Source organism: Lontra canadensis, unplaced genomic scaffold (assembly GCF_010015895.1).
Source record: "Lontra canadensis isolate GAN:19392208 unplaced genomic scaffold, GSC_riverotter_1.0 scaffold56, whole genome shotgun sequence".
Classification (NCBI taxonomy): Eukaryota; Metazoa; Chordata; class Mammalia; order Carnivora; family Mustelidae; genus Lontra; species Lontra canadensis.
The window spans coordinates 6,894,122-6,907,097 of NW_022631050.1; the positions used below are offsets into that span (position 1 = coordinate 6,894,122).

General features: G+C 37.5%; 1 protein-coding gene across 5 annotated transcripts in view; it reads left to right on the top strand.

The window, feature by feature from the left end:
* The window catches only part of VPS8 (VPS8 subunit of CORVET complex), a 247,168-nt gene that overhangs the window by 140,298 nt on the left and 93,894 nt on the right, over nt 1–12,976 (top strand). For all 5 annotated transcript variants that reach the window (XM_032875548.1, XM_032875551.1, XM_032875549.1 and 2 more), the window contains 2 exons: nt 8,699–8,788; nt 12,201–12,247. In XM_032875548.1, coding sequence (XP_032731439.1) covers nt 8,699–8,788; nt 12,201–12,247 — 137 coding nt within the window. The remainder of the gene's footprint in view (nt 1–8,698; nt 8,789–12,200; nt 12,248–12,976) is intronic.

Genomic DNA, 12,976 nt, shown 5'->3' on the forward strand with positions numbered 1-12,976 from the left:
CTGACTGACTGATTTCACCTTTATACATCCATCCATGTTGTTGCAAATGGCAAGATTTCATTCTTTTAAGTGACCGAATAATATTCCATTGTGTATATATACCACATCTTCTGTCAGCATATATACCACCATTCATCTGTCAGTGGACACTTGGGCTGCTTCCATAACTTGACTGTTGTAAATAATGCAGCCATAAGCATAGGGATGCATATACCTTTTCAAATTAGTATTTTCATATTCTTTGGGTAAATACTCAGTAATGGAATACTGTATCATACGGTAGCTCTGTTTTTTTTTTTTAATTTAATGTATTTTTTAAAAGATTTTATTTATTTGAGAGAGAGAGCGAGAGTGAGAGGAATCACAGAGGAAGACGGTGAGGGAGAAGCAGACTCGCCAGTGAGTGGAGAGCCTGGTGTAGGGCTCAATCCCAGGACCTGGAGATCATGACCTGAGCCACCCAGGCACCTCTATTTTTTATTTTTTGACGAACTTACACACTGTTTTCCACATTAGTTTGCATTCCCAACCATAGTGCACGAGGGTTCCTTTTTCTTCACATCCTCACCCATACTTGTTTCTTGTGGGGGTTTTTTGTTGTTTTTTTGTTTTTGTTTTTAGCCATTCTGACAAGTGTGGGGTGATACCTCATTGTAGTTTAGATTTGCTTTTCCTAATGATAAGTGATATTGAGCATCTTTTCATGTGTCTCTTTGCCATCTGTGTGTCATCTTTGTAGAAATGTCTGTTCCTGTCTTCTGCCCATTTTTAATTGGACTACTTGGGGTCTTTTAGTGTTGAGTTATTTTATTCTTTATGTAGTTTTGATACTAACCTTTATTGGATAGGTCATTTGCAAATATCTTCTCCCATTCCATAGGGTGTCTCTTAGTTTTGATTGTTTCCCTTTCTGTACAGAAACTTTTTATTTTGATGTACTCCAAGTAGCTTGTTTTTGCTTTTATTTCCCTTGCCTCGGGAGACATATCTAGGAAAATATTATTATAGCCGACATCAGAGAAATTACTGCCTGGGCTCTTCTTTAGGATTTCTATGGTTTCAGGTCTCATATTTAGATCCTTAATCCATTTTGAGTTTATTTTTGTGTATGGTATAAGAAAGTGGCCCAGTTTTATTCTTTTGCATGTTGCTTTTCCCAGCACCATTTGTTGAAGAGGCTATCTTTTTGCCATGGTATATTCTTGCCTCCTTGGTCTAAGGTTAACTGACCATGTAATCATGGGTTTATTTCTAGGCTCTCTATTCTGGTTTTTTTTTGTTTGTATGCCAATACCATACCGTTTTGATGACCACAGCTTTATAATATGTCTTGAAATCTGGGATGTGTGATACCTCCAGTTTTGTCCTTCTTCATGTCTTTTGTGCTTTCATATAAATTTTAGGAGTATTTATTATAGTTCTGTGAAAAATGCTGTTGGTACTTTGGTAGGGATTGCATTAAATCTGTGGATTGCTTTGGGTAGTATGGACATTTTAACAGTATTGGTTCTTCCAGTCTGTCAATGTGGAAAATCTTTCCATTTGTTTTTGTCATCTTCAGTTTATCAGTGTATTAAAGTTTTCAAAGTACAGGTCTTTTACCTCTTTGGTTAAATTTATTCCTAGCTATTTTATTATTTTGAGTACAGCTTTAAATGAGCTTGTTTTGTTAATTTCTCATTCTGCCACTTTATTATTACTGTAAAGAAATGCAGTGGATTTCTCTGTATTGATTTTGTAACCTGTGACCTTACTGAATTCATTTATCAATTCTAGTAGTTTTTAGGGTTTTCTGTGTATGGTATCACACCATCTGCAAATACTGAAAGTTCTACTTTTTCATTACCATTTTGGATCCCTTTTATTTCTTTTTCTTATGGTTAGAACTTGTAGTACTGTGTTGAATAAAACTGGTGAGAGCAGACATTCTTGTCATCATCTTGATTTTAGGGGAAAACCTGTCAGTTTTTCACCATTTAGTATGATGTTATCTGCAGGTCTTTCATATGTGGCCTTTATTATGTTGAGATATGTTACCTCTCCACCTATTTTGTTGAAGGTTTTTACATGAACAGATGTTGTACTTTACCAAATGCTTTTAATGCATCTATCAAAATGGTCATCTGGTTTTATCCTTTCTCTTGTTGTAATGAATCACATTGATTGATTTGTGAATAGTGAACCACCCTTGCATCCCAGAAACAAATCCCATTTGATCATAATAAGTGATTTTTTTAATGTATTGGTGCATTCAGTTTGCTAATATTTTTGAGAACTTCTGTATCTGTGTTTATCAGAGATATCTGCCTGTAGTTATCTTTTTCATAGGGTCTGTATCTGGTCTTGGTATCAGGGAATGCTGGCATACCCTCATGAATATCCTCTTCTATTTTTTGGAGTTGTTTGAGAAGAATAGGTATTAACTCTTCTTTAAATGTTTGATAGCCTGATGAGTCACAGACCTGTGCCCCTGGGGCAAATAATACATTATATGTTAATTTAAAAAATAATAATTTAAAAAAAGGTTTGGTAGAAATCACCTGTGAGGCCATTTGATCCTGGACTTTTGTTTGCTGGGAGTTTTTTGATTCCTGATTCAGTTTCTTTGGTGGTTATCAGTCTGTTCAAATTCTCTATTTATTCCAGATTCATTTTGGGGAGGTTATATGTTTCTAGGAATTTATCCATTTTTTCTAGGTTGTCCAGTTTGTTGTCATATAATTTTTCATAATATTCTTTTATAATTGTATTTCTGTGGTGTCCATTGTTATTTCTCCTCTTTCATTTTTGATTTTGTTTATTTGAGCCTGCTGTATTTTTTTGATGAGTTTAGCTTAAGGTTTATCAATTTTGTTGAATTGTTTCAAAGAACCAGCTCATGGTTTCATTGCTCTGTTCTGTTTTTTCAGTTTCTATATAATTTATTTCTGCTCTGATTTTGATGTCCTTCCTTCTACTGTTTTGGGATTTGTTTTTTTGTTTGTTTGTTTGTTTGTTTTTGTTTGTTTGTCTTCTCTAACTCCTTTAGGTATAAGGTTAGGTTGTTTATTTGAGATTTTTCTTACTTCTTGAGGTAGTCCTGTATTGCTATAAACTTCCCTTTTAGAGCACTTTTGTTGTATCCTGAAGATTTTGGACCATTGTATTTTCATTTTCATTTGTTTCCTTTATTTTTTATTTTTTAAAGATTTTACTTATTTGAGAGAGCGCGAGGGAGAGAGCATGTGCCAAGGGTAGGGCAGAGAGAGAGAGAGAAATAGACTCCCCACTAAGTGGGAGCCTGACATGGGGCTCAATCCCAGGACTCTGGGACAATGACCCCAGCCAAAAGCAGACGCTTAACCGACTGAGCCACCCAGGCACCCCGTTAGCATTTATTTTTTTATTTTTTCTTTGATTTCTTGGTTGACCCATTCATTGTTTAGTAGCATGTTACTTAACCTCCATGTATTTGTGGTCATTCCAGACTCTTTATTTTGGTTGACTTCTAGTTTTATATCATTGTGGTTAGAAAAGGTGCATGGTATGAATTCAGTCTTTCTCATTTTGTCTGGACTTGTTATGGCCTGACTTGTGATCTGTTTTGAAGAATGTTCCATGTGCACTTGAAAAAAAAAGTGTGTTTTCTGCTGCCTTAGGATAGAATGTTTTGAATATATCTGGATGGATCTGTGGATTTCCATCTGGTACAGTGTTTCATTCAAAGCCACTATTTCCTTGTTGACTTTCTGTTTGGATGATCCTGTACATTCATGTAAGGGAGGTGTTAAAGTACCCAATTACTGTATTATTATCAATTACTTCCTTTTTGTTTGTTATTAACTGCTTTATGTATTTGGGTGCTTCTATGTTGGGTTTATAAATATTTACAGTTGTTACATCTTCTTGTTGGATTGTTCCCTTTATAATTATATAGTGTCTTTTATTTCTCTGTCTTTACACTCTTTGTTTTAAACTCTAGTTGTCCAATATAAGTTTTGTTACCCTGGCTGTCTTTTCACTTCCATTTGCATGGTAAATGCTTTTTCATCCCTTCACTTTTGATCTGCATATGTCTTTAGGTCTGAAATGAGTCTCTTATAGATGACTCTCATATAGATGGGTCTTGTTTTTTTATCCATTCTGTCACCCTGTATCTTTTGATTGGAGCATTTAGTCCCTTTGCATTCAAAGTAATTATTGATAAGTCTGTACTTAACTGCCATTTTGTTACTAATCTTTTGGTTGCTTTTGTAATTTTCCTCTGTTCCTTTCTCTCATGCTCTCTTCTTTCATTGTTTGTTGTTGGCTTTGTTTAGTGGTATAATTGGATTCTTTGCTCTTTATTTTTTGCATATCTTTTCCTGATTTGATTTGTGGTTACCTTAGGATTATATATAACACCTTATGCATATATGAAGTTGATGGTCGCTTAAGTTTGAACCCATATTTTACTCCTTTACCTTCTAGGTTTTAGGTATATGGTGGCATACTTGATATCCATTTATTTTGTGAATGCCTTGACTGATTTTCATAGACACACTTATTTTTAATGCTTTTGTGTTTCCTGCTTTCTTACTTTTACTTATTGTCTTTCTTTCCATTCAAAGAACATTTCTTGTGGGACCGTTTTAGTGGTGATGAATTCCGTAAACTTTTGTTTGTCTGGCAAACTCTTTAACTGTCTTCCTATTCTGAATGGGTAGCCTTGCTAGATGGAGTTTTCTTGACTGAAGATTTTTTTTTCTTTTAGTCTTTGAATATATTTTGCCACTGTCTTTTGACCTTCAGTGTTTCTGCTGAAAAATCAGTGACACCGTTATGTGGTTTCCCTCATACATAACTGTCTTCTCTTGCTGCTTTTAAAATTCTCTCTTTATCAGTACTTTTTGCCATTTTAAATACTGTGTGTTTTGGTGAGGACTTATTTAGGTTGATTATGTTGGGGGTTCTCTGTGCCTCCTGGGTCTGGATTTCTGTTTCCTTTTCTAGAATCAGGAAGTTTTTTTTGTTTGTTTTTGTTTTTGTTTTAATTTTTTTTATTGACATATAATGTATTATTAGCCCCAGGGGTACAGGTCTGTGAATTGCCAGGTTTACCCTTCACAGCACTCAGAATCAGGAAGTGTTTGGCTATTATTTCTTCAAATAAATTACCTATACCCTTTTCCTCTCTCTTCTCCGGGAATCCCCATAATGTGAATGTTCTACTTGATGGTGTCTCTGAATTCCTTAAGTCTATTTCCTTTTTTTTTTTCCCCCCTCCCTCTGCTGTTCAGCTTGATTGCTTTCTATTACTCTGTCCTCCTGGTCACTCGTCCATTCTTCTGCTTCTTCTAGTCTGCTATTTATTTCATGTAATATATTTTTAATTTCAGTAACTGAGTTCTTCATCTCCGTTTGGTTCTTTTTTATATTTTCTGTCTGTTTGTTAAGAGTCTTACTGAGATCCTCTACTCTCAAGTCTGAGTATCTTTATGACCACTAACCTGAATTCTCTATTAGGCATATTATCTCTTTCATTTAGCTCTCTTGCCATGATTTTGTCCTGTTTTCACTTGGGACATATTCCTTTGTCTCTTCTTTTTGTTGGACTCTCTGTGTCTGCTTCTGTGTGTTAGGAGAGTCAGATGTGTCTTCTGCTGTTGAAAGTCGTGGCCTTATGAAGAAGAGGTCATATAGTGCCTGCAGTGTGATGTCCCCTGTTCATCAGAATCTGGTGCTTTAGTGGGTCTTCTATGGCTGTTGCCTGTATCCTACTGTTGTGGTTGAGCTGCCTTTGCTCTCAGTCCAGTTATCTGCAATAGCTCTTTGCCCTTTGTGGTCAGAGTTTGTCCCGGTATTGTTAGTGGGTCCATCTGGGGCTGCCTTGGTCTTAAGGTGAGTTAGACCATATGTTTGCCAGAGATGTGGTAGCACTGAACTGCAGGAGACTATGGAAGTGGGGTGTGCCATGCTAGCAAGGTCCACACTGGCAAGAGAGAACTTGCAGCTGCTGGGGATCCAGGCTGGCTGGATTGGAGGGGTCAGATTCTTTGAAGTGCCCTGGGGCAGGATGCATGCTATTAGCAAGGTTTGTGTGGATCTGCTATGGGAGGGGACTTGGAATGGAGACCTGGCTGGAGGAGGCATGTCCACAGGAGAGCTGGGGTGCAGTGGTGGTATATGTAAGTAAGAGAATATGGGTGCTCTGCTGGTTCCTGCAGGTGGCTGTGTGTTCATGCTTGGGTTGGGGGGAGTGGTGCCAGGGAAGGAAATGGTGCCTACCAGCTCCTTTGTTCCTAGAGAGGTCTCCCAACGATCCCTGCCCCTCTAGCACATGCTCTGAGATTAGCAAACAAATCTCCCTCCCCTATGTCCGATGCATTTTTCAGAGTAGTGCTGCTATGTTTTGTCTATCTCCTCAGGACTGTTTATTGTGCTGTCTCTTTAAAGGTGGAGACTTAGTCTCCTCTCACCCTCCACGCTCTCTCACTAAAAAAATGCTGATTTTCAAAGTTCCAAGTTTAAAATCCCACTGATTATAAGAATTCACAAATCCAGCCTCTCTGGTTTTCAAAGCCATGTTATGGGGATTCATCTTCCCATGCAGGCTCCCTGATGCAAGAGTCTGTTTTCCCTCTCTGTGCCTCAGGTGTCCATCCCTCCTGTGGACAGTCCCGTTAGTCCATTTAGCTCCCTAGTGTGTCTCTACCTTTCCTACCAGCTTTATTGGCGTCTCTTCTCTATATTTAGCTGTGGAGAGTTTGTTCTGCCAGTCTTTAGATCATTTTCTGGGTAATTTACACTAATGTAGGTGTGTAGGTGTTATCTAGTTGTATTGGTGGGAAATGGTAAGCTTAGGGTGCTCTTACTCTGCCATCCTCCCTGCCTGTCAACCTTCTGTACTTTTAAATATATTTTATTATTAGCCGGTCAGGTTCTACAAAAAAAAATTATTTTATCCTTATGATAGTGACACGGATTGCACTAAATCTCTGTTATTTTAAATTTAATTGACATCTTTACAATATTGAGTCTTCCAGTCTATGACCTTGTGGTTATAAGCCTTTATTCAAGAGCTTCTATAAAGGTTTACAACTTTCTCTGTGGAGAAAATAGGTCTCTATTCTTCATTAGATTAACTGTTACAATTTTATATTTTTATCGTAACAGTGCTATTGTTAATGTTTTTAAAAAAAATTTTATTTCCAACATTAGTACATTTACTATAAGGATTTTTATGGAAGGCTTCTGTTTCTGGTATATTAACAGTTTTTTCCTAAATGAGTTTTTTTACCTTTTCTTTCTTAGTATATAGTTATGGTGAATCTTATTGGTATGAAACGAGCCTTGAATTCTGTGGATAAATGTAACTTGATCCTGATAGTATCCTTTTCAAATATTGTTGGACTTTGTTTTTATTTAGGATGTTTGTATCAATGTTTATGATTAAGACTTATCTATAGTTCTCCTTTTTTGTCCTCTTGAATTTAGGTGTCAAAAATTGTGCTAGTCTCATAAAATGAGTTGAAGTTTTGGTTTGGTTTGGTTTGGTTTCCTGTTCTCTGTAAGAGGTTAATTAATGTTGGCATTATTTCTTCCTTAAATGGTTGCTAAAACTTACCGGTGAAGCTCTTTGGGCCTGGAGTTTTCTATATGGAATGATTTTTGAGTATTCATTCATTTCCTTAGTGATTAAAAATCAATGCAGGTTTTTCTAATTGTTAAGTCAGTTTATTAAACAATTTTTTTCTCGGAACTTTTATCCATTTTGTCTGAATTTTCAAGTTCTTGATATAAATTCGTAATAATTTCTTTTTAATACCTTCAGATCGGTAATAATATCCCCTTTTCATTTGTGTTGTTCATTAATTGTGCCTTATCTATTTTGATATGTATTATATAAAAGTAGTCTAAACTGTAATTACTTGTGTCCGCTCACTATTATTAAAAAACAGGTAGTACACAGAAATATTAGATATATCATGAATGTTGCAGTCACAATAACTTGTCTCATTTTTAATTGAGAATATGCCACATTGATGTGTTGTTGGTCTTTGCATTTTAGCGATTTTAACATACAGTGGGAAGGGTAGAAGAGTAGGCCACAGAAACCAAGTTAGAAGAGAGTTTCAGGAAGATAAGTATCCAGTAATGTCTAAGAAAGTTCAAGGAGAGGGCAGGTTGGAAGTCTTAAATTTAATAGAAATAGATCTTATTAACAGTAGTTAATAAACAGTTGTCAATTTCTTTGTCTCATTTAAGACTTGTAACCTTAAAATGTTTTAAGACACTCCTTGTTTCAAAATCTACCAGGCATCAGGAGTAAAGTTTTCAAATTCTTAGCTGGAAAAATTGCAACTATCCCTTTTTTTTTTTTTTCTTTGCTTCAGTTATTACTTTAAGCTCAAGGGTGAAATTCACTGACAGGAAATTTGGGAAAGCTCTTGTTCCTTCTGTTTATCCTATAGATATCAAGGCTTAAATCCAGAGTTTTAGTGCTTTCATTTTCTAAGCATGAATTACCTTTTATATCAAAATCTAATGTTTTACCTGGCATATTTCTAATTTTGTTCACTTGTAATGTGCCTTTAAATTGGGACCTTATATTGAGGTCTTCTGAAGTGTAGTGTAGAAGCTCATGAAAATACTAAAGTAGGTAATTATGCTTCACATCTATGGAAATTCTATTTAAACTTAACATAAAAGATCATTTTATCTTTTCCTTTCACTTTAGGAACTTGTATCCCTGAGGCCTTGTAAAGCTGCAGAGCTGGTTGCTATTCACTTTTCTGAACAGATTGAAACAGTCATTAAAAAACTTCAGGTAAATATTGCAAAAATACATTGGGAAGAAGCATCTAGTGGAGAGACAATTACTGCGTATTCACTTAAGAACTTTGTAGTGATTTCCTCAACAGATAGTTGCCGTTTAAGCATTTTCTACACATGGTATGTGTGTGTATATATTTGGGAGCAGTTGTGTGATGATCTCTGCATCTGGAAAGAGTTCATCTTTATGCATAATAAATAGTAACATCACCAAAACATTTTTAGAACTATGCCCTGTACTTAATCTAGAATTAGTAATCCATAGAAGATTTCACCCCCCGCCTTTGTTTTTTTGTTTTCTGCTATAGAAACTACAGCTCTATTCTCTTTGAGGTTGATGTTATTTATTATTTATTCAGACTTTTGTCATCCTCAAACTGGGTTAATACTATTTAGAATTTTTCTTGGAAAATCTTAGCTAGAATACAGTTATATTAATGTTGAATATTGAGATGCTCAATTTGAAGTGTGATTTAGTGAACATAGTATTCCTCTTGTCACTATCATTGCGGTGCTGGTAGTGTGTTTTGCTCACTGTTGTTGGGGCCACAAGTTGTAGGAGTAGGGAACAGGACAATGACAACAACATAAAGCATGACCTAGAGTCCTCAAGTGCCCATAATTGTAGGAGGGGATAACTATGCAAGAGGAAAGCCAAGGCAGTGAGTGGAGGGCACCTGGCATGAGAGACAAAGATATGGAATCTATTAATTTAAACACTTACTGTGCCTCACCATGTACGGCAGGATGGTAGGCTGTGGTTTGCAAATAAGAGTGCAGCTTTTTCTTTAATTTTCCCTATGGAAGAAAGAAGCACTTACATAACATGCAAGGTTATAAGTGCCACACCAGACACGTGGAGAAAGTGTTGTAGAAGCAAGAGGAGAGAGAGAGAGAGAGAGTGACTGTCTGAGGCTGGCGAGAGCTCCCAGACATGCCTGGGCTGGGTCCTGAGTGATAGGCATCAGTTTTCCAGTCAGAGAATTGAGAATAGCTTTCTAAATAGAGGATTCTGGGTATGTAAAGACTTGAAGGCATGAGACAACATGCATACCCGGAGAATGGCCAGGTCTGTGAAGCCTGACATGCTGGGGGCAGTGGTGGGATGAGCATTCAGGTGAGCCAGAAAAGGTCTGAATGAGGGAGGAGTTAAAGGTAGAGGGCCTAGAAACTAGAGTTTGCTCTCTGATACTGAACTACCTTATGTGTAGTGCTAAGAAATTATACCATATCTTCTAGATAACCTAGAGAATTATTGAAGTTTTCCAGCAAAAGAACATTATCAGATTCATTTTATATAGAAAATTAGTTTTATCATGTAGGGAGTGGACCTGCAAAGAAAGCATACGGAGAACAGAGACCAGCTAGGCCAGTCAGAATGTGAAGGGTCTTGGCAGAAGATGGTGAGGATGGGGATTAAGTGGCAGTGATATGGACGGGTTCAGGATGTGTTTGTGAAGTAAAACATATAGGGCTTCGAACGAATTGTAGGTGATGGGGGAGGTTAAAAGTGACTCCCAGACGTCAGGCTTGGCTGTCCAGCCTGATGAGGTCCTTTAACTCAAGATAAAGACACATCTATGGATTCAAATATTACGTCCCTGCTGTGAACCAGAAACACTATTACGTGCCAAGGATATAAAAAACACATACATGTATCCCTGTGCTCCAGGGAGAAGACGGATAAGCCAAAAGACAATTGCAGAATAATTGGACTTGAATGAAGATAGAGCATTGCTCAGGATACGGAGGAAGTACGTGGAGAGTCAGCCAGTCCATTCTAATAATGAGGGCAGGGGGCATTTCTGCTAAAACTACTCTCAGTCCACAGAGCCTCTCCCCTCTTTAAAAAAAAGTCAGCAGTTTCTGATGAATCTCCTCATCTTTAGTGCTGTTACTGTCATTTAAAATGTAAGCCTACCCAGTGCAGCATTTTCTATTTTCCTTAGTCTCTCAAGATCCTTAGAGACAGAGAAGACAAGTAAACGAATATAATGTCACTCATCAGACAAATATAAAAAAGCTGAAGTATCACGGATTTTTTTTTTTTTAAACTAGCTTTTTGTGGAGTTGTTGTAGAGTCATACACATTTCTTTTAAGGAAATGAAGTGTTTGTTTATTGCAGAGACTTACTGAATATGAGAGAATCCCACACAAATTTTATAACGTACCTTTCTTGGTGGCAAGAAATATGCTTCTGACCAATCGTTCTGAGAATTCTTAAAATGAAAACAAAAGCCAGAATATTAAGTTATAACCAGAAGGAAGATCATATTAAATAAAACAAAATGATAAACCAGGGAGAAGATAGAAAATCAAAGACTGATAAATATATTCTAAATGTCACCTTCTAAATTACATTAATCCTTTCCAGTTTTGAGTTCCATGCTTTGTACAGGTTTGAATGTATCCAAAAATAAAGAAAAAAGAAAACCTAAGCTATAAATTTTGCTTAGCTTTCTTAAGAACTTAAAAACATTATTTATATTCGTGGAGTATTTTAAGGTGTATCTCATTTAATTCTCACCTCTATCCTGTGCAGAAGGCAGAGAAGATATTGCTGTTCTCTTTTTCACATAAGTAAACTGAATTGCTAAGAGAGGCAGTGGTTTATACCAAGTCACATAGCAAATAAGTGGAAGAAACAGAACCCAGATTTTATGGCATATTACCTGCTAACATGTTGCAGTGTGTTGTCTCTTCTGTAGTTGATTTCATTGGGGGAGTTAATGAACTTTTTTGGTGCTGCTTGCTGTTTGGGCCTCAAACTCCCCCCCCCCCCACTTAGATGATCTCCCAATAGGCTATCCTCACAAGAAGAGGACCAGGTGAGGCAGCGTGAAGCCCTCTGTGTAGCCAGAACACATTGTTATCACAACAGTTAAGAGTACCTGCCGTTCCCAGGGTCCTTGTGCTGAGAACCACTAAGGGGTGTATCTTAGTAGAGGGCCATTGAGGGAGGGGCGGTTAACAATGCACTTATTTCTTCTGCACTCAAAATAGGATGTGTGACAGTGATGTGAATTACTGGGAGGAAACGACCTCCAAATGACTCTTTAGAATTTCTTAGATCTGTACAGAAGACTTAATGGAAATTTGTGCACTTTAAAGGGGTTTTCTAGGGGCGCCTGTGTGGCTCAGTGGGTTAAAGCCTCTGCCTTCAGCTCAAATCATGATCCCAGGGTCCTGGGGTCGAGTCCTGCGTCAGGCTCTCTGCTCAATGGGGAGCCTGCTTCCTCCTCTCTCTCTGCTTGCCTCTCTGCCTACTTGTGATCTCTGTCTGTCAAATAAATAAATAAATAAATCTTTAAAAAGAAATAAAACAAAGGGGTTTTCTAGTTTGGCATAGTGTGAAGAATTTGTTTTTTTAATGTTTATTTGTATTTTTTATTGTTTTTCTATTCAGAACCAGGTTTTGCTTTTCAAATTTCTGAGGAGTCTTCTTGACCCAAGGTATGTTAATAAATTTAAGTTTCTCATTATACACAGATGAAAAAATCAAAGGAAATAAATTGAGGTTAAGACTACTGGTCCAGGGGCACCTGGGTGGCTCAGTGGGTTAAGCCTCTGCCTTCCCCTCAGGTCATGATCTCAGGGTCCTGGGGCCGAGCCCCGCATCGGGCTCTCTGCTGAACGGGGAGTCTGCTTCCCTCTCTCTCTCTGCCTGCCTCTCTGCCTACTTGTGATCTTTCTTTCTCTCTGTCAAATAAATAAAATGTTAAAAAAAAAAAAAAGACTACTGGTCCAGGGCGCCTGGGTGGCTCAGTGGGTTAAGCCTCTGCCGTCGGCTCAGGTCATGATCTCAGGGTCCTGGGATCAAGCCCCGCATCGGGCTCTCTGCTCAGTGGGGAGCCTGCTTCGCCCCACTTCTCTCTGCCTGCCTCTCTGCCTACTTGTGCTCTCTCTCTGTCACATTAAAAAATATATATATTAAAAAAAAAAAAAAAAAGGACTGGCCCATTGTGGGGCGCCTGGGTGGCTCAGTAGGTTTAGTGTCCAACTCTTGATTTTTGGCTCAGGTAATGATCTCAGGGTCATGGAGCTTGCTTAAGATTCTCTCTCTGCCCCTCCACTCTCCAAAAAGAGAAAAAAAGAAACGGGCCCACTGTATCCAAATAGTATAATCAACTTTTGATTTTTAGTGTTAGTTTGAGTAATAGTTTCATAGATTATAGTAGTTTC